The 24873-nt window shown below is 40.7% G+C and overlaps 1 protein-coding gene across 2 annotated transcripts; it reads left to right on the top strand.

The window, feature by feature from the left end:
- Positions 1 to 976: 976 nt before the first annotated feature.
- Positions 977 to 24782, top strand: KPNA5 (karyopherin subunit alpha 5). 2 transcript variants are annotated; one of them, XM_048492298.1, is made up of 14 exons: positions 977 to 1088; positions 3708 to 3841; positions 4780 to 4881; positions 4961 to 5060; positions 6528 to 6622; positions 6969 to 7100; positions 7624 to 7712; positions 9170 to 9269; positions 11421 to 11584; positions 12806 to 12884; positions 15721 to 15846; positions 16434 to 16561; positions 18567 to 18745; positions 20338 to 24782. In XM_048492298.1, the coding sequence occupies exons 1-14, from the start codon at positions 1085 to 1087 to the stop codon at positions 20523 to 20525; spliced, it is 1620 nt and encodes a 539-aa protein (XP_048348255.1). In that variant the 5' UTR covers positions 977 to 1084; the 3' UTR covers positions 20526 to 24782. The 2 variants fall into 2 exon arrangements, with proteins under 2 accessions (XP_048348255.1, XP_048348257.1); XM_048492300.1 differs by lacking the exon at positions 977 to 1088 and adding an exon at positions 1188 to 1297.
- The last annotated feature ends 91 nt before the right edge of the window (positions 24783 to 24873 follow it).

Raw genomic sequence — 24873 nt, 5'->3', positions numbered from 1 at the left:
TAAACTATCCACAGTGCCTTCCATGCTTGAGGGCAAGTAAGCTTAATTGATTGGTTAATGAAATGAGACCTGGAATTGTACAGCCAACTCTGTCATTGGGGATCCTGGCTAATCTTTCTTTATCCCATTAACTAACCCAGACTGAATGGTTTTGGTGAAGGACCGACTTTCTTACAGATATCCAGGCTGGACTATTGTGACCTGTTCCTTGATTGCTGTTTTTAGAAAATGTTATTGCAATGTGGCAAAGCCAAGAATCAGTGAATTCTGTGTTGTAACCTCATGGTATGGATACAAGTGATTGGTGGTGAGTCAACGCTAACATCCTGAGCATCAATGCTTTGGAACTATGGATTTACACCATGGCAACACTACAAAGCTGCAGACCCATGATTTCTGCGCTGAAATCTGTAGCAGGTTCCTTTGATTTTAGTGGGGATTCTTCATAACGTGAAGGCTCAAGGAAACACATTTGTCTCCTGGAAACAAACCGCAAGATGCTGTCCCCCTCCCTTCTGGGTGGGGAAGCGAGAAAAAGGAACTGTGCCACCAAGTTCTGCACTATGTCGTCCTGGGTACCGCCAACAAGGAAGGGCACGGCATAGCCAAGTCCCACTATGCTCAAGGGGTCGTGCTCCTTCACGCTGACGATACTGCACCCGGGCTAATAGGATGACCCTTCTTGCTGGCTATGCATGGCCAGCCCAGGCAGGAGAAGCTCGGGCACAGCCAGATCGCAACGGTACAACCGACCAAGAGACATAGGGCGGAGGGTTCTTGAGCCCCCTCTTTAACACTCCACCAAGTGAGGACTGTGCGGGGCAACGGGAGCTGCGGGAGCCTTTTTTTGCACCGCTGTCTCGGCATCCTCTATCAGGCAGAATAATACTTTGGGTACAGAAGAGGCCGCCCCTGCTCGTGACAGGCTGCGATTTTGTTTTCCCGAGCGCGGGGGTTTCTGGGAAAGGAGGCGGGGGACGGGACGGGTTTTCGGCGGGGCGGAGCCGCCATCTTGAATTGCGCTTCCGTGCAGCCTGCAAGAGAGCCAGCGGCGATTGGCGGCCAGGGGCGCCCTTCCTTTCCCATGGGTGCGTGTCGCTATGTGCAATTTGTGTGTTGGTGTTTGTGTCGGTAGCGGCTGGGTGGTGAGACTGGCTCGTCCGACTTTGCCTTTCCCGCCGGGGAGTCAGTTGCATGCAGCGCTGCAGTCTTTCTTGCCCTTCCCTTCTACTCAGTGCTTCTACTTAAAAAGCGAAGGGAGCTTTCGCCACCCTCTCTCTTTGCACGTCTGTATCGCGTAGGTATAAAATAAATAAGCTTGGCCCTTTTTGGGTTCTTGTGTTTGTGCAGAAAGCATATAGGTTTTTCTAAAGGTATTGGTTCGGGGAGCTTTTTCTTAGGGAGTCACCTTCAAGTAAACATGCACAGTAAGACTGCAGTGCTTAAACTAGCCTAACACGCTTTATCTTCCTTTCGCACTACTATGCTGAAGTAAACTAAGCTTTGTCTTCAAAAAAAGGTGGAATCATAGGGACTTTTATAGAAATTTGCATTAGCTTTGCTATGTATTCATTTGAAGGGTCTCTGGTAATGATGGGATTTCCTTCTATTGAAGAAAAAGATTCTCCAAGGCAGATTCTGCATGGGCCAAAAACAGCGGTGTGAAAGTGGTATAAACCCTTTAAAACCGTTTTATACCATTTTACACTGTTTTCACACTGCTGTTTTTGGCCCATGCAGAATCCGCTCTAGTGTTAGAATTCCCAGTCCTCGGAGAGAAGAATAATCTCTAAAGTCTTCCATCATGCCTGATATTTGTACAACGAAGAGGGGGTATATATCATGGGCAGCCTACAAGGTGTCATCCTTGTTTTCAAAGTCAGCTCATCCTGTTACATTGAGATTATCCCCCTTGTGTTTGCACCACTGTTCAGTTCCTCTTTGCGTCCGTAAGTGATCCTAAGAAGTGTATTGGTATGTTGCCCTGCCTTTAATGGCAGTGAGTGGAAGAGAGTTGCTTTCAAATAAAGTTGCTCAATGCCAGTTTGTGATTTCATGTCATATTGATGCACTTTAAGGCAGGCCACTTTTTCACCTGGCCTCTGTTGACCTTTATATGTGGATTTAAATTGGAATATTTTTCTTCATTCTGTGAAAAATTTCACCTTCTCATTTGTACTTTTAACTGCAATTTGCTATGCTGAAAAACAAGTTAGTTTTTTAAATTTAAATTTTTTGTTTGTTCACAGTCCTAATTTGTGACTAGCATCACTGTGAACTGGTTCTATTGGGATGCAGTGTGTCAGAGGTGATGTGAGCTGTGGTGGTATATGGTACCATTCAGACATATATGCCCTTGGGGATATGAAACTGCAGGTGTGAAGAAAGTTCCAGTGTGGATTTTAATTGAATTACTGATAAGGTGAATACAAAGTTGACATGTGAAAATTAATTGAGAGGTACTAATCTGGGAAGTTTTTCCTTGGAACCCATGACTCCAACTTTGGCGTTGCTTGCTCTGCTTTCAGTAATGCAGGAAGAGAAGCTAAGATGGACCATCACTGTATGTTTTTTAAACAATCCACATAGATTATATGGCATGCTTTTTTGGTTCTTTTATATGAAAGGATTTGTGGAATGCATTCAAATATCTTTTAATTTCTTTTGTAGCCACCTTTAAAATATATATATATATATTTGCTTTAACGCTGCTGTCCTCTAGGTAACTACAGAGAATAAAAGTAAGAAGAAAAGCAAATGGCATATAATTAATGATTCTTACTTGGAACAAGTACCAATTAATTCAGTTAGACTAAGGCTGCTTTCATGTAGTTCTTGTTACAGCTACTCCAGTCCTCCTTGACTCCCCCCCTCCCCGCCAAGGCTACTGCTGGAGGACTGTTTATTAAAAATGACAAATTGATATGGCACAGTAACTTAACTCTATTGCAACAATACAGTAGTTCCAAACTTTGGGTTTTTGAAAAAGTCTCTAGCCATTTTTGTAAAAAATGTTCACGTTGTACTTGTTTTCTTATAATTCTGCTACAAAATACATTAGAGACTTAAAAAGCCTGCAAACTAGTAATTGCACATTAAATTGTTTTGATGTTATAGCAATTCCCAGCTTTAGGGAGGAAAACCCTCCAGTGTGGCAGGTGTAGGGTCTGAGGCCTAGTCAAATGGAACTGATAAAGGCAGGATCTGCTGACATCCATAGTTGCCCTTCCACATTCAGATACAGTGAATCCTGTGAAGCAGTGTGCACAGGAATGGGGTCCATGCAAATGAAAAATAAAAACAGTAGAAGTGAACTAGTGCTTTACATATGGAGATAAATTAATGGGTGGGTAATCATTTGCTCTTAGTCTGTCTGGTTTGCAGTTTCCCTGATTTAATTAGTGATACATTATATTTTTCCTACCATCGAAGTGCCCATTAGGGAAACCAGGAGGAGAATGCTCGTGTGATGATTAGTGCTGCATTCAATGTGGCAATACAATGAGGAATAAAAAGGGGTTTGTGAAATATACTAAAGATGCTTTATAAGTGGGGCATTGGCAATATCTGATTTTTTTAAATGAATGGAGATATTCTCTTCGCAGACATAAGAAAATGTAAAATCTCTTTGTTTATAAGGCTTCCTTTGGACAGAAGGGAATATGTACTCACTTGGTTTTGGTGTACACTTTTGTCCTTTACTATAGATACCATGACAAGCCCTGAAAAAGAACACTGCAGAATGAAAAGTTACAAAAATAATGCTCTCAATCCCCAAGAGATGCGGCGGCGAAGAGAAGAGGAAGGTATTCAGCTTCGGAAACAAAAGAGAGAAGAACAAGTATGTCAGTCAATATTACAAATAGAAATAATGCTGATAAAAGTGTGTTAAAGAGATGACTCAACATAACCTTTTATGATGTACTATTGTTCTTACAGCCCATTGGACATTCATTTGCATTATTAGATAGAAATTAAGTGAAAAATTGCCTTGCTGGATCAAACCAATATATATCTTGTCCAGCATTCTGTCTATAACAGTGACAGCCTGAGGAAATTGTGTTGCTGTTGTTTATCTTCTGTTGCTTGATCCACAACAGCAGATCAATTGCGCGTGAGGAATGACATTGAACACACAAAACTACCAGCCTTGTTTTATTTTAGATTTGCCCTGTCCATTCTCTTCCAGAAAATGTGTTATTGTCAGTTATTGAGAAACACTGGCTGCTTTCTGTGATTATTGCCATTCTAAACAGGTCTCCTCGGAATCTTGCTCAAGTCTGCTTAGGGGGGCTTATTCCCAGGCCTGTGTTTTTAGGACTGCACTGTAAATCACCTCTGGTCTACACTGCTAAAAACTGTAGTTCATGCAGTGCTCCAAGTTGAAACATAGGCGTCATTCAGAACCATGACTTAAATCAGTGTTAAGAAATCAGAAATTGAAAGATTGTGTGCAGTCCCCACCCTCTACCACCGCTCTGTACAAATTGCTCCGTGTCTTTTCCAAGTAGTGCTTAACATTGCAGATGACCCTATTCAAACCGATAGGGTGTGCTTCTAAGTTCATATTGTCACCCATGGTTGTAAATTCACTTTCAAAGTGAGTTTGGGAGTGTACTTTAGGACTGCTTGACAGATTTCATGTTAAATAGGTGATAGGCCTTATCAGGTTGGTTCTAGAACTGAGAAACATTGTGGATCAGGTTTATATGATGTTATATTACACAGATTTTGAGCAGCAGCGCTGATTAATCCTTTTACCTTTCCTTTTTCCCTTAGTTATTCAAACGCAGAAATGTGTCTCTACTGGGAAATGATGAGTCAATGCAAGAAAGTCCCATTCAGGATCCTGATGTCAGTTCTACTGTACCTATACCTGAGGTAGGTAACTCCACACTTGCTTATATTGTAGCGACAGACACTTTTAAAAATGAAGTGGTGATGACTTCTCCTTTTCTAGGAAGACGTAATTACTTGTGATATGGTGCAGATGGTTTTCTCGGAGGATCCAGACCAACAGCTTGCAGCAACCCAGAGGTTTAGAAAACTACTTTCTAAAGGTAAATCATTGTTGCACTTCCTTGTTTTTTAAACATGGCTGCAGCTCATGTTGCTCACACCTTTTCAAATTACATTGTTAGGTGGGGGATAGTTTTAAATCACAGCTTGTTAAACCTTTTCATCTGCTGTTTCATCACATGAGTGGTCATATTCATGGGTGGTTGTGTTCATTTAGATAAAATGGCCAAATACCAAAAAGACACTTTGTGAAAACAAGCAAGCCTGAATAGAAGTGGCCGTACGTTCAGCTCATTGTTATGCTGCTATTAATCCATCTAGTATTTGTGTGTGTTGCAGATAATTCATTGAGCTGCTGACATACAGTGACTTGAAATTCATTGTTTTGCATGCAAGTTAATGGACAGATGAGTGACTTACTAAGGTGGTAATTTTGATCTGTATCAACAGTTACTACAGATAAGCAAAAATAACTTGAGAATTCACTTGGACAAAGATGCCAGTTAATTGTCATTTGAGTTTAATCTAGCATCCATCATTTACAGAGATCACATGTAATTTTTTGAATGTGATTGTTTTGTAGCACAACTAGTATGTGCTAGGCGTTGATGCTACTAAATTCTTTTATGTGTTACTAAAATTCTGTGTGGGATATTCACAGTTTAAACAAAATGAACATACTTTTGTATCTTATTCTAGGTTTGCGAGCTTTAATTGCAAGCAGATTAAACAGTTATATCTTTAGATGATTAGTTGGGAGGCTGTTCCACCCCCTGCCACCACCCAAAAGCTATTAGAGATATTTGACTTGAGTTCAGGGTGTGAACACCCAAAGCCATCACAGCGGGATTGGGACTGAAATGGGAAGCATGAACATGTTCCCACTCTTCTGGATTGAAGCCTTCATGGCGCCTTGCTTTTGGTTGACGCTTCCTAGAGACATCTAAAGCGGCTGCTCAGAAATAGAATGCTGGCCTGTACAGACCTTTGAGGGGCTCTTATGGTCTTAACCTTCAGCATCTGAGCTAGTGAGCCTTATTAATTATTAACCTTAGTAATTATTAACATTGTTCAAGATCTTGGACTAAGAACAGGGGGGATGAAAAGAAGGAAAATATTTATAGACATAAAAAGATACCTTGGTCAAAATTAATCAGCTAAATATTTTGTACTTGGTTGACAGGCTTCATTTTATTCTCTGCATTAACTGAAGAAACTATTGTTTGTTATATTACCCTATATATACCCTTCTCCTTTTCAAAGGAGCTTTTAGCAGCATTTTTGTCTTTGTAAAGATCCCTTGCCCAATGGTACTCAGTGAGCTTTGTTTCTTAGTTGGGGAAATTCGGTGGGATTTTCCTCATTCATACCTAGCACTAGCCACTGTGCCATCCTGTTTTGTTATTTAGATGTTTCTGTAATGACCCTCCTCTTAATTTGTTAAATGTTTTCCTGAGTTAAACCTGAAGTGTCATATTTTAATCTTTCTAATTAATCTTTCTTTTCAGAACCGAATCCTCCAATAGATGAAGTCATACAAAAACAAGGGGTTGTGCAGAGATTTGTGAAATTTCTGGAAAGAAATGATAACTGCACTCTTCAGGTAACTCCCAACATGTTGGACTAACATCAGAATTCAGTATATTTGCATTTTGAGTTTCTTCAGGGTCCTCAGGGAATAGTACTTGGGGTACATTTTTCCTTGCTACATGACTTGTGAGCTTTATGATTCAGACAGGGATTTAACTTGTGTTTTCCAGGTCCACATCCAACACTTTATTCTTTTTTTATTCTGACATCTTATTTGAAAGATTAACAAAACAGTGTTGTTTTATTTCTTTGTAGGAAATAGGTAATTCAGTCATTAATATTTTTGATCCGGAAGGCAACCTGCATTCGTACTGCAAATATGTTTTGTTTGATATTTAATTTCCTTGCTTTCCTTCTAGTTTGAAGCTGCCTGGGCTCTTACAAATATAGCATCTGGAACATTCCTCCACACCAAAGTAGTGATTGAAACTGGAGCTGTCCCGATTTTTATTAAATTGTTGAATTCTGAACATGAAGATGTCCAGGAGCAGGTAACTTCTTTGTGAATTTTTATCGTGAAGATTGTGGATGATTCTAAAGGGTTGGGTTCTGAAGAAATGAGGGGATAAAGAAATGTGGAAACTCAGTAGCATTCTTCGTAGCATTATCTTAATTCTTGTAGTTACACATTTTAATTACATACTATTATCTTGGCTGACCTGCTGTAAGCCTTCTGACCCACTATAATGCCTTCCTACTGCTTTGTCATCTGTGGGCTCTGTTGGGTTGTGGAGTTTCGGGAGGTGTCTTGAGTTGAAGGTTTCCTGCCTTGATCCCTTGAGGTCTATCATCACATCAGTTTCTGTAACTGGAAAGTACATTCACATTTTTATGGTCTTACAGTTTTTGCTGCCTTTGTTCAAGCTCAATAGTGAAGCTGATTTGAATAACCATCTCATTTTACACATTATGCATACTTTACAAACTACAGAATTTTATGTAAGGACTGCAGGGAAAGTGATACTAGTGAGCTTGTTAAATTTGTGAAGGTTAATTTAAACCTTTGTTTCTAAGGCAGTGTGGGCTCTTGGTAATATTGCTGGAGACAATGCAGAATGCAGAGATTATGTGTTAAGCTGCGGAATACTTCCCCCACTCTTACAGTAAGTATGGAATTTTCTGACAGTTCAACTGTATAGATGTAGGCATGATGGTTGATCATTGCTGGAGAGCCTCCATGGTGTAGTGGTTAAGAGTGGTGGACTCTAATCTGGAGGACTGGGTTTGATTCCCCATTCCTCCACATGAGTGTCAGACTCTAATCTGTAGAACAAGGTTTGCTTCTCCACTTTTACACACAAAGCCTGCTAGGTAACCTTGGGCTTGAGCACAGTTCTCTCAGAACTCTCTTAGATATCTTGTGATTAGAGGAAGGGAAGGAGTTTATAAACCACTTTGAGACTTCTTACGACTGAGAAAAGCGCAGTACAAGTCTGCCTGGAGCTGGTGTCCCAAGCCTGCTCGGACTTGCCACCCATGCCTGACCTACTGGGGAAGATGGAGAGGTGGTGCCTCCAGAGCAGTGGCAGCAGCAGGCGCATGACTTGGAACAAACCCAGGAGGTCAAGGAGGGGCTGGCACGGGCTGAGGGAGGCTGGCATGGGCTGGCTTGATGGAAACACAGTGGAAGGCTTGGGTAGCCTGTAATTATGGACCGCAGCAGTTGCTGCTCCAACACTGAGTCAGGGGAAAGCGTTGCCTAGCCCCTACCTCCTTTAAGGGCCAGCCAAGCTCTCAGATGGGGGAGATAATCTGGGGCCCAGCAAGGCCGACAGATGGTCTGGGAGCCAGTAGGGGTCTGGAGGCAGGCCCTGACCCAAGCAGAGGTGTCTAGTAACCTATACATATGAATGAAGTACATAACATACAGAGAACATAAAACATGAAACATACAAGAAGGCAATGAACACATGTGTTAAAATGTAACATGCAGCCCTAATTTTAATAACTGTTTAATGTGTGGCCTTATTTATTGTTTTAAGATTGTATTGTATTGATAATTTTTGAATTTTACATGTTTTATGATTGAATTATAAATATGTTGTGACCCGCCCTGAGCCCTGTGGGGATAGGGCGGAATAAAAGCCGAATGTAGAGTAGGAGGTAAGTCACAGGTAAGTAGTAGATGGGAAAATTTGGAGATCACCCGTTTCGCTGCATAACAGTAGCATCTTTATCCCAAAACTTGCCCATGCAGGGATAATGGATCCAAGCCAATCATGCTAATGTAAAATGGCTTGTGATGTTTTCCCATATACATTTTTTTAGAACAGCAGTAATGTCGTCTTGTTTGGTTTGTAGAAAGACTGAACTTGTTTGTCTATGGCCCAGTCTCTGGATATAATTATCAACAAATGTTGCCACGTTGAAAATTAGCTGTGTTAATAATGTGAGTCGTGCTGGCATCTTAGCACCAAGAACTGTTTTCTTTGAGAATTTTGAGTATTTTCAAAACTAATTGAAGTAGTTATGTGTAGAGTAAGAGTGGTGTTAAGTTGGTCTTGCTAAATGTGGAGGGAGTGCCTGTTTTCAGTTAACATTGATCTCTCTTGATTTACAGACTTCTGACATACTCTAACAGACTTACAACAACTAGGAATGCAGTATGGGCCCTTTCCAATCTCTGCAGAGGCAAAAATCCGCCTCCAGATTTTAGTAAGGTAGGGATCACATTGCAATATTTGAAGATGTTGTAATGCTCCTAAGCATTATTAATTATTTTGAAATGACATGGATTTCCATATACAAAGCCAAATCTTTTTGGAGTCTGGATTGCCTGGATTGTCAGAATGCTGCCAAGCTATCTCCAATAGAATCTTTATGGTGGAAAGAAACTAAGTGCTTGTATTGTATTCAAAATGAATTATGGTATTCAATTTTAAACTGTCAAATCAAAGACAACATTGGCATAACATAATTGCAAATTTCTTACAATTTTGCATAGCTCTTGACTTGAATTATCAATGCGAAGTCGCCTAACAGCAACATTATGAGTTCAAGCACCTCTGAATAATCCCAAATTTAGTGGTTGGACAACTGCTTCTGGTGTCACTTACAGATGCTGTATAAAATGTGTTTGTAGATGGGCAGCACAATACTGAGGCCCAGCACAATTGGACAGCTTCCTAAGGGGAAGACCTATGCAGTGGCCAAAGGGAAAACCGGGGACACCTATGTATTTATTTTACTTGATTAGCCTGCCAACTATGTAGAGTAGCAGTGCAATGGCGGTCTTTTGTGATGCAGGGGGGAAGCTGGGAGGCCTTAATGGATAGGGCATCCAAGGCAATGAGGGCACTGAAGACACAGGCCAGAGAGGGTGGTGGATTCAGCCCTGGAGAGGAGGCGGTAGCGCTAGGCAAATGAGGTGTCAATCTGTGTTCGTCCCCTCCACCCCTTAAAGGGGCCATGGAAGGAATGGGAGTCTCCTGGAAGGAAGTGGAGATCCCCTGAGATGCCCTAATGGCTAAGATCAGTTCCCCTGGAGACCATGGCTGCTTTGGAGGGTCTATGGCATCATAGCCCCACTGAGGTCTCCCTCCCACCCGCCCCCCATGCATGTTGCTACATGGCATCCAGGCCTCTGGATGATGAACTCCCTGTGAAGAGTGGCCTTCCTTAGTAGGGCCCCCTCTCCTCAGCCTAGCATCTGTTCATCCTGACTGATGTTGCTTGACCCCTGTATCTCTGCTTTGTCTGCATAGATAACATTGCAAGCATTGCTTGCCCTTAAGGCTGAAGTCCCTAAGTTCTGTGGTTTAGAGCTGGCACTCCCAGCTCTATTCTGTCCCACTTTCTATTCTGTCTGGGGTAGGTTGTTGTGGGCAGGGGGCTGGAGCTTTATTGGCACTGCATTTGGATGAAGAGCGCCATCCACTCCATAGGCAGCTTTCAGCGTCTGTGGTGCTAATAAGAGACTATTTCTTCTGCCAACAATAGCCTCCCCCAGACAGAGTAAAAACCACAGTTGAAATTGTTCAGTACACATTTTGGGAGTGGGGGCTGTAGGGGCCATAAAGTTTGGAGAGACTGTCTCTGCCTCTCTGTCTCCTGAGAGAAAACCAGCATGACTGCCCTGGTGCTGCTTTCTAGTCAGCTGCTTTCCACGACCAACAGGATCAGGGTTCTGCATACCCCTGAACATATTCCAAAGATGGGCTTGTTCTATGGACATGGGTCTTAGGGTTTCTTTTGGTGCCCAGAGTGCTCCAGATGGTCCCATCATCAGCCCTTAGAGGCATCTGTGGCATCCTAAGAACTTTTGCCTCGTGGGGGTGGGGCTGCGCTGGTGGGGAGGGCATTGTAAAATGTTACAGTTGGGCTCTGTGGACTTTTCATTCCCAGGCTTGGTCTCTGACCCCTGAACTGCCCCTTTTACACTGGTGTAAAGTCCTAACTGCTGCAGATTCACTGGTGCACAAAAGCAGCAGGGCCACAGCTGAGCTAGTACTCTGCACCAGTGTAAAGACCCTTACGCAGGCATGTCTTCCAGATCCCCTGGGGTAGACGTCGGTCCCACCTTAGTATTGTCCTATAAATTATGCATCATCTAAAGCAGACTTTCGTTTACATGGCATCATGCCTAATGGTCAGTTCCACAAGGATTGCTCTGTTAAATCTGCTACTGCTTTTGTTGGATGCATCTTTAATGTGCCACATGGCTCATCATTTTTATTATGTTGGAAGATCATGATAAATTAGCACAATTATCAAGGGAAATATTTTCAGCTCTTAGCAAAAATCTTGCATTAATTGTGTTCAAAATAAATTTGTAAGGAAAAATGCCTGATTTTTCTTCTTTAACTCTTAAGGTTCGACCTTGCTTAGGTGTTCTGTCAAGACTGTTGTTTAGCAGTGACCCAGATGTATTAGCAGATGCTTGCTGGGCCCTCTCTTACCTTTCAGATGGACCTAATGATAAAATCCAAGCAGTTATTGATTCTGGAGTCTGCCGAAGATTAGTTGAACTTCTGATGTGAGTCCCCTTAATCAAATCATTGTAGCTTTAGTGGGGATCTGCAGCCAGCTACATGGTGGGTTATTATTTCCAGCATGTAAAAATTACCTTTTGAATATCCAGCTTCTTTATAGCTGAATATTCATTGTCCTTTGGGTTCCTTGTAACTTTTTCCCTCTTACAGCCCAGTCCATTTGCATAAGTGATCAGAATTCCATGACTGATGTTTTCCCCTCATCATCTACTATATTTTAACCAGTCTTTGACACCACAGAGGTTCAACACTGAGTAGGCTTGCGATCTCATGATAATATTGCCATTCGTTTATTTTATATGCTGTCTCTGTTTTCTGCTATAGGTACATCATATAATTTTCAAAAATCCAGGGTTGAACACTAAGAATGAATCTTCTGTCCTGGTCTGTGATTATGAAACCTGAGTGATGTGATACAACCAGACAGATTAATGAATATTATGCCCTGAAGATTACATTGAGAATATCTAATTTGTGTAGTAAAAAAAAGGTTAATTAAATTTCCTTTAATTATTACCAGTGCCAGTTGCACTAAAGGTTGAGATTGTTAGTTGAAATGGTACGTGTCTTGCTCTACTGCCTTCCCCCCAACATGGCAGGGATAAGAATGTGATCAACTTTTTCTACTGCGCAACAAAACAAGGCCTTAATTTTTTCCCATTGTATGGTATTGCCTTGATGAAGGCCAGGAGCTCTTGTGTGCCAATTGAAATGGAGTCCTTTTCAATCGGATATGCGTGGCTACACATGCAGCAAGTGACACATTTAGCCATTAAGAGCTCCTTTCAATGGACAGCAGCTCTCAGTCAGCTAGCCTGAGATCTCCACAATATCTGTTCATATAGGACACAAAATATTGTAGGGAAACAATGTACTCCTTCAACGGAATATACTCTTCTTGCAACCAGTAACTGTAACAATGGTGTAATTGATGCATTCTAAGCATCTAAGCTGGAAATCTGCAGTTCTTGTATTGCCTTTATCACTAGGAGGTCATAGGAAAGCCAGTTTTCTCAGCCCCTCCCCCATCATCAGCCTTACATAGATTGTTAACATTCTATTCTTTTACAGTATTATTATGAGTGTGAGGCACTTTTAAATGCATGAAACACATGCACATGCATGTATTTATGTAAAAGTACAGGCTTCCCCTCTTCCTCTGCACAGCTATGTTTAGTAACCTCGAATGGTTTTATTTTTTCCAGGCACAATGACTACAAGGTGGTATCTCCTGCATTAAGAGCAGTTGGAAATATCGTAACTGGTGATGACATCCAAACACAAGTAAGCAGACCTTATTAAGTTCGATGTACCTTTTTTACAGTTGTGAGATCACATCAGCATACCTCATCTCACAATTGCGCCCTCAAGGTATCAGATTAGAATAGTGCTGCTTCTGTTTCTTAGTGGGTCTGTAGATTGTTTGGGACACGGCCATACAGCCAGGAAACCCCACAACACCCCAGTGATTCTGACCATGAAAGTCTTCATTAATAGTTAATGTATTAACACTTTTAACTATTTACATATTTACTCAAATTAGTTACAAACAAGAAAGAAATTTTATCTCTGTTCAATTCCTGTGTCAGTTTCTAAAGTAAGAACGATCTCTCTTCTCACTCTTCTTCACTAATATTGTACACTCCATGAGATATGTTTATAATTTTTTTCCACCTCTAATAGTTTCACTAACAATTCCCAATCTATTTTAAACTTTTATAAATTCTAATATTTAATAAGCACTGATAACTTGTCTATAGTCATAAATTCTACCAGCTTTTCTATCCATTCCTTTATAGTCCGAGTATGTGCAGACGCATAACCTGCACATAGAATAGTGCTGCTTCTGAACGGAGTTTAGTGTTCACATTATCCAGGTTTCAGTTACTTGAGGATAAATATTTTATTCTTATTACACCTTAGGCATTTCAAAACCTTTCTTCTAGGAGTGCATTTGTTTCCAATACTCTATTGTCACTCCAGAGCAGATAGCAGCAGAGCAGGCTATCACTCCAGTATTCTGGGTAACTGAATTTGCCAGTGAGCTGTACAAGTTAACACAGCTTTTACTGTATCAGGATTTAAGGGAATAACTAAATATTCAAGTGCCAGTTTTCCTATTGGCTCACCCACTCTTGTGGAGTTAGAATCCTGAGCCCCTTTATATCTTTATGTTAGAATGCTCCTTCAGCAAAGTATCTAATCTGTATTCTTTTTTGAAATTCAGATCTGTATTTGTGGTTCCTCAGAATACTTCAGTGGTACCCATGTTTCCTCGAAAACAAGGCAGGGTCTTACATTAATTTTTGCTCCAAAAGATGCGTTAGGGCTTATTTTGATGATCCCTCCCCCTACCCCACATGACCAGATCAGCTGCACCGGAGAATCTGTAACTAGGTCTTATTTTTGGAGTAAGGCTTATATTTCAAGCAACCTCCAAAAATCCCGAAAAATCATGCTAGGGCTATTTTTAAGGTAGGTCTTATTTTCAGGAAAACAGGGTAGGCATACAGAAGTTATTTCCAGCTTATATTTCAACTTAGCCATAACCATATTTTGAGTCAGTAGGACATTCCATGTCTGAGGACTTCTCTGTCCATTGAAGGACTGATTAACATTTTGCACTTAGAATTAGAAAAGTGAGACTAAATTAAAATATAGCAGTTCTGCATAAGATGTCCTTGCATTGCATGAGAATTGTATTAGCCCCTACCTGTTGCAGCAGTGGCTCTCAAGCTTTAATTACCTGAGGATCCCCATTCTAATATAAAATGTTTGGTGAACCCAGAAACCCTTCCCTCCTCCCTTACCAGCACACACTGGAGAGCCCTTTTCCAGATAGCCATGCATACCCCATGAAAACCTGTCTTCTAGTGTCCTCAGAATGCTACAGTGAAAGTCATATCACTTATATTTTAAAAGCAAGGTTAAGAAAAATGCTTTTATTATCTGTATGTGGTCTACAAGATGGTCACAGCGGGTACTTGGTTCTGTTGGGTTGCAACTGAAAAGGACTTAGACCAAGGTTTAGTCAGTCATATTGTTTGACTAGAAGGGACCATGCACCAGAGAGTGTGAGAAACTTCCTTGTAACTTAACTTTTAGTTAGAAGGCTGATGAATATCAATAGGAAAAGGGCAAGAGAAATTTTCAGAGCAAGTAATAGAAATAGACCAACATCTTACATTTCTGGTACTTCACTGAAAACAGTGATTGGTTGCTAGTGTCTGTGAATTCAGATAAGCATGTCTTGCTTTCTGCACTGGAATCCATTAAGTTGGAAAACATTGAAAGCTGAGTTGGAAAATATTGAAAGGAACTATGATGACTGCATTATGACTGTATTTCCATGATGCTACTCAACCAGTTATAGTTCCTAGGGCTAGTGTCTGCAGTTGATCAAGAAAACAACAGCAGATCCTGGGAGCTCTATGCATTCCTCCCCTTCAAAAGCTGTTGAAGGGGATTCCTTCCCTTAAGGCAAAATCGCTACCAACACACCTAGCAAACAGAGGGTTATCTTTTCACAATACCTCGATTGTACAAGAAGGGCTTACCCTCTATTTACAAATAATTCATGGTTCCCCTGAGTGACCTTTGCAAAGCCCATCTTGAAAATTTCTATATTAAAACCATATATTTATCATTATATCTTATAATGTAAATGGTTGTATTTTATCTACCTTGTTCTGGTCCTTGACTGTAATAAAGTCTGGCTAACTGGCTGCATTATAGAATTGCACAAATTCTTCAATTAGTGCTTGCATGACAGTACTAATGACTCATCATTGTTAGGATGTTGTTTGTTGTTACTTTGAATATATGCACACGTAGGTGATGTTACATCTTCAAATATTACATTACGCAGTGATCCCTTAAAACTGAAAGCCTAGATATGTTGATTCTTGGATTAATGACACCTTTGTATTTTCTTTTGATATATATTTTTTCCAAAATAGAGGAAAATATTCCTGCAAACTTAGTGAAGAGTGTAATGATACCTACATACCTTATTGACAGAGTATACTATGCTTGTGAAAATAGTAGTTGTTTCAGCTGTATGGACTGTCTTTGTTTTACATTGTTTAGGCAGAACTTTTCATCTTTCAAATTATTTTAGGTAATTCTAAATTGCTCTGCATTACCCTGTCTCTTACATTTGCTGAGTAGTCCCAAGGAATCTATTCGGAAAGAAGCATGCTGGACAGTTTCTAATATTACTGCAGGAAACCGAGCTCAGATCCAGGTATTACATATAATAATTGATATATACTTTTCCTGTTTATATATTACACAAGCTTCTCAGTTTCCCTTCCCTTTTGTTTTAGTGGTATTCAAAATATGAATCATTAGCCAGCATCAAAGAGGAAAAGTAGAAATTCTGACTAACCTGGGAGTCCCCGTTTTCTGTTTCGCTGAGAACCGGCATGGTGTAATGGTGAGAGTAGCAGACTTCAATCTGGTTTGATTCCCTGCTCCTCCACTTGAAACCTGCTGGGTGACCTTGGGTCAGTCACAGTTCTCTCAGAGCACTCTCAGCCCCATCTGACTCACAAGGTGCCAGTTGGGGGAAGGGGTGAGAGGCGATGGTAAAAAGAGATAAAAGCAAGCTATAAAAACTAACTCTGCTTCTTCTTGAATTGGAACTTGTTATTGTTTGGGAGAGTGTCTTGATGCGTTTCCATTTGAAGTTCAAGCAGGTTTTTATTACTTAATTGGAAGTAACTGGCAAGGACAGATTGATGCCTCTGAGTTCTAACCAGCCTTTTGTTAAGAGTTTGCTCTTACCTTGTCACTGCCCATCACATGCTGTCATATCGCATTGTTTTTTAGGCTGTCATAGATGCAAATATATTTCCAGTGCTGATTGAAATTCTTCAGAAAGCTGAATTTCGTACCATCAAGGAAGCAGCCTGGGCCATCACTAATGCAACATCAGGAGGTACTCCTGAACAGATCAGGTAATTGATTTCATGAATCCTTTTTCTCTGTTTTTAGTCCTTGTGAAATGTTAACAGATATTGTTAGGACTTTCTCAACTATCAGACTTAAGGCTGCGATACTTGAGAGGTCTTCATGCGCACTATGGCCTGTAAAGTCTGTTTAAAAATCATTTGCAGCTTAGCACAAAGCTGCAAAAGAAAGGAGATGAAAAGAAACATCAGCTTGGTGCTCAGGCTGCAATTCTTGTTTGTGAATTATTCACTTTTTCTGAATTAAAAGCTATCACCTTCCCAGGCAAATAAATAAATAGCTTTATAATATAGAAGAAAGCCTGAAAAGGGGTAATTTAAATTTCCCTCCTTTCCTCAAATCGCAGTACAGCCTTTCTTTTATAACTAAATGATCTCATTATCATATATTAATGCTGTTTTTCACCTTTGGGAATTTTTTGTTAGTCCAATTGATTTTACATACTGATTATTGCCTGGACATTCTTTATAGATATGTTACATTTTGAAAATGGACCTTTCAAACACTCTCATGTGCTTAGGATGAAGAATCTCCCATGTCTGAATTTTCTAGGTCTGCTTCCATACTGTTTCATTTTGGATTTTTCAGAATAAAGCTTCCTGGATTTCATTGTAAAAATATAGCTGAAATATCCGCTCTGACCTCAGAAGCTTGTTTGGAGGCTGCAAATAGGGAAGAAATGTGGAAGGATCTGTGTTTCCTCTCTACCTGGGCATTGCCACCCAGTCTTCAGGCAGTGCAAATGCAGTGATGAAACCACTGCAATACAGCACAGTGTGCAGATTCAGCTAATTGCCTAAGTAGTGTTATGGCCCCCTCTGCAGCAGCTGCGACCTCACAATATTTAGACCGTACAGTTAGGTGGTCAGTCTGACCACATAATGTGATGACACCATCTTGCTTACTATGTGATGCCTCCTAGACTAGTGCTGTGCCAGGAGCGGAAAGAGGAAATAGCATTAGAGGGGAAGCAAAGAGGGGAAGCATGAGAACAGCTACAGAGACTGGAAAAAAGGACCGGGTCTGTGCATTTCTACCCCTCCTTCATTTGCATGAAAGGTGATTTGCTTACCTCTCCTAGCACAAGAGATGGGATTATAGCATTCATTTTCTTGTAGCTGCATAATTTTCCTTTTTTAAAATTTTTTATTGTATAGAATATTCTTATATTTGTTACATTCAATATATTTATTCCCTCTATACATTTTTCCTTTTTCACCCCCCTCCCCCCTCTTTTCTATTGGTTATTTCAAGCAAGCAGCAGAAGGTTCATTCTTCTTATTCTCTTGTTCCATAGTTCTTCGTTAAATCCGGCATCTTCCATCCACTTTTCATACAATGTCCATAGCTTCATAATATCTTCTAGTTTTTCTTGCCATAATATATTTTTTGCCAGTCTCTCAAAAATCTCTAACTGAATTTGTTCCCAACTATACTCCAACCATTTTGAGACTGTCCATTTTTTGTTATCTTTCCAGCCCAACGCCAACATTGCGTGTGCTGCTCTGATCATTATTTTATACTCTGCTGCATAATTTTCCTATTGACCTCCTCTGGGCAGTATTAATGTGTTCATGCTGTCAGATTACTACAAATTGCATCTTAAGGACAGAAAAGCACAGAGATTTTTCCATAGAAAATAGTGCAAATAGGTCTGTTTAGTGTTTGCTATTGCATTTATATTAAACAGATGCATATTTGGTCAGATAAAAATATATCTGCATTGTATGTTACTTAACTATACAAGGGATACAAGTATGTTATGTGTTTACTGCATTCCCAAGGGTGTTCTCATAGTTGTCTCTGAAAGTATACTAAAAAAGCTAAATTATGTTGGGATACATTTATAGCTAAATGTGGTCAACCAGCAGAGCCATCCTAAAAACACTTTCTTGGGAGTAAGCCATGTCGAATAGATTTTGCACGTACCTGTTTAGAATTGCTCTCTGAATTCCCCCCTCCCCTTTTAAAATCTGTTCTGTTCTGCTGAAGCTACCTGGTGGCATTAGGTTGTACCAAACCTCTCTGTGATCTCCTGACTGTGATGGATTCCAAAATAGTCCAGGTAGCTTTGAATGGACTTGAAAATATTCTGCGACATGGAGAACAAGAATCTAAGCAAAGTGGAATTGGAGTTAATCCTTATTGTGCCCGTATAGAAGAGGCATATGGTAAGAAGCTGAGGTGCTTATATAGTTATTTATGGTATTTCCAATATGCCTTTCTCTAAAGTAACTGAAAGTGGGTTGCATTGTTGTTTAGAACCATAACAAAACAGAAGAAATATAGCAGTATAATTAATATCTTGTGCCAGGCCTAGATCCCCCCCCCCCCCTCCGAATAGCATAGGTGCCTTACGAACATCCTTAGGAAAGCCTTTCCTCCAGGAATTTAAGGCATCACCCAATCTCAGGCCCTTTCTGCACGGGGCCCAGGGACGGAAAAACACCGGTCCCTGGGGAGCTGTTCGCATGTTGCAGCAGCGATGTCTGTGCGGCCCCGAGCAGGGTGAAGGCGCCGCTTTCCACCTCCCTTCCCGAGGGAGGTTTTTGGAAAGCGCCGCCTTCCCATTGGCGCTGCTTTCCCATTCCCTCCACTCACCTCGTCCTCCAGCGTCAGTCTGGAGGGCTGCTGAGACCAGCCCATGCTGCCCTCTGACCCCTGGAGGCGGGTCCCTGCAGCCCTCCAGTCTGACGCTGGAGGACGAGGTGAGTGGGGGGAGGACACAGAAGAGACGGCTTCATGCGGAGCCGCCTCTTCTGTGCTGGCCTCTGCGGGAGCCGCTCGCACGCTCCCATGCGAACGGCCCCCTCCCCTCTACCGGCATAATTTCTGCCGGTGGAGAGCCACCTTTTCTGCTGTGCGGAAAGGGCTGTAGTAGGGTTGCACTCCCCTTAAAGGAACTGATCTGTAGTCTGGGGGTATTCTTAAACCTAGGCCTCCTTCTAGATAAGCAGGTGGCAGCTTTTGCCAGGAGTGCCTATTATTAGCCAGCTATTAGCAGCCTTTCCTGGGCAGAAAACATCTATGGTGCGTGCTGTTATAGTATCTAGATTAGATTATTGCAGTGCACTCTACTTGTGGATGTCTATGAAAAGTGTCCAGTTGGTGCAGAATGTTAGAGTTGGCCAGAGGGATCATATCTCTCCAATCTTGGCTCCCCTGCACTGACTTGCAAATTATTTAAGACATCATTCATGGTTCTGCTGTTCACATTCAAAGCCATATATGCTTTGGAACCTGCGTACTTGAAGGACCACCTATTCCAGTGGTGGTGAACCTTTGGCACTCCAGATGTCATGGACTACAATTCCCATCAGCCCCTGCCAGCATGGCCAATTGGCCATGCTGGCAGGGGCTGATGGGAATTGTAGTCATTAACATCTGGAGTGCCAAAGGTTCGCCATCACGGACCTATTCCCTTACAAATATATGCTTTGGGACCTGTGTACCTGAAGGACCACCTATAGATGTTTAAGCTTTCTTATAGTAGATGTTTAAGCTTTATTCTGGTTTGTATGTTCACATGGTCCAGAACAAGCATTCCCAACTTTTGTAGTAATTGAACTGTAGAATAAAGCCTTTGGACCAATTAGCAGAGTTAGGCATGTAATACAGGGTTTTACTCAGTGAATTACCAGATAGTCATTTACTGTACATTAAATTAAAGCCTGTGAGTTAATGCTGTTTATTAATGAAAAAAAGTGTATGGTGGAGGAGTCTGTAGAACTGAAATACAATCTGTGTGATCTCTCAAATTCAGGACTAGATAAAATTGAAATTCTTCAGAGTCATGAAAACCAGGAGATCTACCAAAAAGCATTTGATCTTATTGAACATTACTTTGGTGTGGAAGAGGAAGATGCTAATATTGTTCCACAAGTGGATGAAAATGAGCAGCAATTTCTGTTTCAGCAGCAGGAAGCTCCAATGGAGGGATTTCAGTTGTAATTGTTAAAATGAATACAAATTCTGTAGCTCCTCATACAGACTTCTGCTTCCTGGCCAGCATCAAGGAAGACACGAATGTTTCTGCTAAAGACAGATAAAGAAGCAGCTCATGCACTTGAGTTTTCTGTCAGATGCAACTTTTTGTTCATTCTTTTTATATTTGTGTGATTCCATTGTGTTAGTCCAATTACACTAATTGCAACTGTTTAAAAAGTTGCCGAGCTTGAATAATGGTCTCATTAGCTATTGCTGCAGTTTTTCAGGCAGTTACTAGAAATGAATAATTATGCATAAACAGCTGTTGATATTTTGAATTTTGGCTGTAGGGTTCAGGTGCCCAGTCTATACTAAGTCTACCTCTTTATACTGGAGCAAAATGAAAGTGAGACATATACATATGTTTGTGTGTATGATCTCCTAGCAAAAGCTTAACTTAGAATGTGAAGAAGTATTTATTTAAATAGTGAAAATATAGTTTTATGTGTGATACTTTGCGATAAACTGGTGAAATATATTTATATTTGAAATCATAACACTTACTGGGACATACTGCTGATTATATGACATAGCATTGAAATATAGCAAAAACAAGTTTTTCTGCTGTGTGAGAAGATGTGGTAGCTAGTATTAATTTGCGATATATGTAGGCCTTGCAGCCTAGCTATGTAATGGAAGTTCCTTCTTCCTCTGCTTAGTCTGCAGTGGTATTACAAATAAGGCTGCCACGGTTTCTACCAGTCACTGTAGATCTATCTTAAACAGCAGGTTGTGGAGACATGTGTAGGCAGTCATGTTTACTGTCTGTGCTGTCAGAAGCTGGTACTTCCCCAGCAGGCTGCCACTAAAGGCAGGCCATGCCAGGATTTTTTAATGGCCCTTTGACAACTTTAAGGGCAAGTTGGAGAGCATTTCTTCCTTTGTGCTCATACTTTTGTAATGCCTGGGGCAGGGGATTCTTATGAGGGCCAGGGACTGTTTCTATAGTTACATAGAATCAGATTTCTGAATGGAAGGCTCCATGTTTAACATATATGTTACCAAAGTGTTCAGACCTCTTGAAACTATTTTTTTCTTGAAACGCTGACTACATGCTTTATTTGTACAAAGTCAGTATGTTGTAACTGATCAAATAAGATTAATGTGACGGTACGTTTTGGGGGATAGCCAAGGGATACAGTTATTTTTTATTTTAAACCGATGTTTTAAACAGGGCATGTACAGTGTTGATTGCTCTAACTTTATAGGTAGAACATCTTTTGAAGTAGATTGACAAAAAGAAATGTGGTTTTGCTGTAAACATAGTAGGTTCTTGAACACACAAACGCTTCTGACGGTGTATGCAAAATGTCTAATGCCAAACATTTTATACAAAGTTACTACAATGAAGCCTTGGGGCCAGTCTGCTGCAGAGTTCCGATCTCTTTGGACTTTTTCCCCTGCTACCGTGTTTCCCTGAAAAGAAGACGTACCCTGAAAATAAGCCCTAATGCATCTGTCTTATTTTCGGGAAACACAGTAGCAAAATTAAAGCACTCTGATTTGGCTAACTAGAAATCACGTGATCTCTATAGGATTTTTTCCTCCCAACATTCTATAAATTTTTTCCAATTATTTCCCGTTTTCTTAGAATTGTACAGTACAAAAGTATAAAATCAAGTGGATTGGGTGGCTTTTGCTGGTGCAAGGACCCTGTTATGTTAGCAGAACAGAACCTTTGAATTTTGGTATCTGCTGAGATTAAATTCTGATCTGAGCCCTGTGTGAGAATGTTCTTGCAAAGACATGCCTGAAGCAGTTGCATGGAGAAAGAAGCTTCAGCTGGCAGTTTTCTTATTAATCTAGGGTAGCAGTTGAGAGGAAGGATTCACAGCATCTGTTTTTTGTCCAGTAGGAGATTGGTAGCATATACTTAAATGAAAATCTCTTCAGTTACGAAGCTGTCTTATACTGAGAAGATCATTGGTCTGTCGAGGTCAGCATTGTCTACTTTGACTGGCAGTGGTTAGGGAGAGGTAATTCAAATCACCTCATACCCAATCCTTTTAACCATAATTTCCAGGAATTAAACCTAAGACTTTCTGCATGCCATGTGGATTAAGCAATGGCCCGTAGGCAGTGTGAAAGAATTTCCAGACGGTCCATGCTTCCCAGATACTTGAGTCTATATGACCCTTCACTCCATCCTCAGTTGTGAAAGTGGCAAATGCAGAAACCAATATATAGCTTTGTGCTGTATTTGTGGGACTCCGGCCCTTTCAGCATGGGCCAATAAAAGTGGGGGGAAGGCGGGTTACATGAACCCACCCTTGCCCCAGCCCCTTCGCACGGCTGGCTGACCTGCAAACAGCCAGTTCTTTGGATGGGGCGCGTGTCTTCACACAAAAGTGCTTCCCCCCTCCCCTGCCTGCATTTTTCACCATGCAGGACTGACCACCACCCCAAGACCATGATGTGTGGCTCCGCATATGGGAGCCAGGGAAGGGATTTTTGACTATCGCATTATGTGCGATTCTCTTGTTTTAACGCGGCTCACAGTGCTGCAAACCGTGTTAAAACAAAAGAATCACACATAACGTGATTCTCAAAAAACCCAAGGGGATGGGAACATGAAGCAGACCTGTGTTAGGATTGATATGTGTGAAGTTCCCCTCCAACCCAGGTGTTTTACTGGTGTTATCTTGGTTTAATTGGCCCGTGTGGAAAGGGCATCCGGCTTGCAGCCACAGCCCTCTTGGAAGCCACATGCCAGCAGCATGCTATTAAAAGATTGTTATACAAGAAGCTTTTACAAGGGTAATAATCATCTGTGAATTACTCGTGAGCAGCTGTAGCTGAAGAAAACAGCCTGAAATACTTTGATGGAAATCTAGACTATCTTATGGGAAAGGAGTTTGTAGGGATGCACTGTTACCTTGAACTCTGTAGCTTTGAACTGATAACTCTCGTTAGTGTAAATTTGTTCCCTTACTATTACCTTAATATTTATCTCCTTTCATTCTAACGGCAAGTTAAAGAAATGATCATGAAATCTGATCAGAATATTTCTAGTGTATAAAAATATGACCAGATATTCCATTGCTTCTAAAAATCTTTCATCGTATTACAAAAATTACCAGTTGTGCCTGTTCTTAATTTTCATGTCTAATAGATACTACCATCCAAACATTTTGATCTAACCCAAATCTGAGACAAAGAGTCCCATTCAGGGTGGGGGAGGGATCCACCAGTGGAAGCGGTTGGCCGTTCGCTGTGTTAACACTGTTTGCTGGGAATTCAGACTTGCTCCCTCTGTTGAGCCCCATAGAGGCTTCTTGGCAGCAGGGAGGTTTTTTCACTTTTCGAGCCTCTCCGTGCCTCCAGGAAGCCTCATTGGGGGGTGGCCAGGTGCCCGGTTCTTGGATGGGGCTGTAAATTAAATCTCTGTCCTTCCTATTTCTTGTAAGAGAAGAATACTTAAAAAAACAACAACCCTGAAAGGATGTTCTGGTGTTAAGAATTAGAATATTCTTTCTGTTTAGTGAAGATGTAATACTGACATGTTTAATTTTGAACTTTATTGTACATAGAATTTTATTATGAATTTTACCCTTTTACATATGAGACTGAGAAGCCTTGCATAATCAGAACTGCAGATATACCCTGTAGGCAGAGCAGGTATGAATGGCACATGCAATCTACTGTGTACTAGAACAATGATTCTAATTTGTAAATTTTTTTAGGAAAATAAAGGTTTCAAAATATTTAAACCAGTCAGAGTTTTCTTACTGTTGGCTGAAAGAAATGTTCATATAACTGCTTGATTTTGGATTATGCTTATTTAATCTATGCAATCATGCCAGTATGTTCTGCAACATTTCAGATATGAAACCCTCTAGTTTTCTGTTAAATATTTTTTTCCATTCCTTCACTTCCATTCTTCATTTTGCTTTTATGTCTTGCCTTTTAAAATAGTGGCAGAGGAATAACAGGCTTCAATTCGAATAGGTTTACATTTAGTAAATTTTGTAGATCAGTATCTTGGAGAAAAATACTTTGTACGTTATCAACTGGAATAATTTGCTTGAGCCTTATAATTTACTTTCTGGGCGTGTTTCCTTTCTCTTTTTTTGTTACTGTGTCCTGATGGTTATCTGTAACTTAATATTACGTTTTTGAAAATAAACTGGAAACTCTAAATCTGCAAATTTGAACAGTATGCAATATGGAATGTTACTATAAATACAACAGATTAAAACTAATAAAGCTATTTTACAGTGACAGCGTGTGTCCTCTGAACTGAGAGCTGACCCTACTTACCTGAAACTTAACACTATGGTTTGAGATGAGACTTTCGTAAGCCTTGATAGAA

Source organism: Sphaerodactylus townsendi, linkage group LG01 (genome assembly GCF_021028975.2).
Source record: "Sphaerodactylus townsendi isolate TG3544 linkage group LG01, MPM_Stown_v2.3, whole genome shotgun sequence".
NCBI classification, from domain to species: Eukaryota; Metazoa; Chordata; class Lepidosauria; order Squamata; family Sphaerodactylidae; genus Sphaerodactylus; species Sphaerodactylus townsendi.
Note: the sequence above shows the minus strand (reverse complement) of the source record. Positions and strands in the feature narration are given on the sequence as shown.

What these genes read in the sequence shown, in the direction of transcription:
- KPNA5 (XM_048492298.1), top strand. An exon ending in ATACTTCCCCCACTCTTACA is followed by an intron (nt 7,713 to 9,169) that starts GTAAGTATGGAA and finishes CTTGATTTACAG; the next exon opens with ACTTCTGACATACTCTAACA. An exon ending in GTGATGACATCCAAACACAA is followed by an intron (nt 12,885 to 15,720) that starts GTAAGCAGACCT and finishes AAATTATTTTAG; the next exon opens with GTAATTCTAAATTGCTCTGC.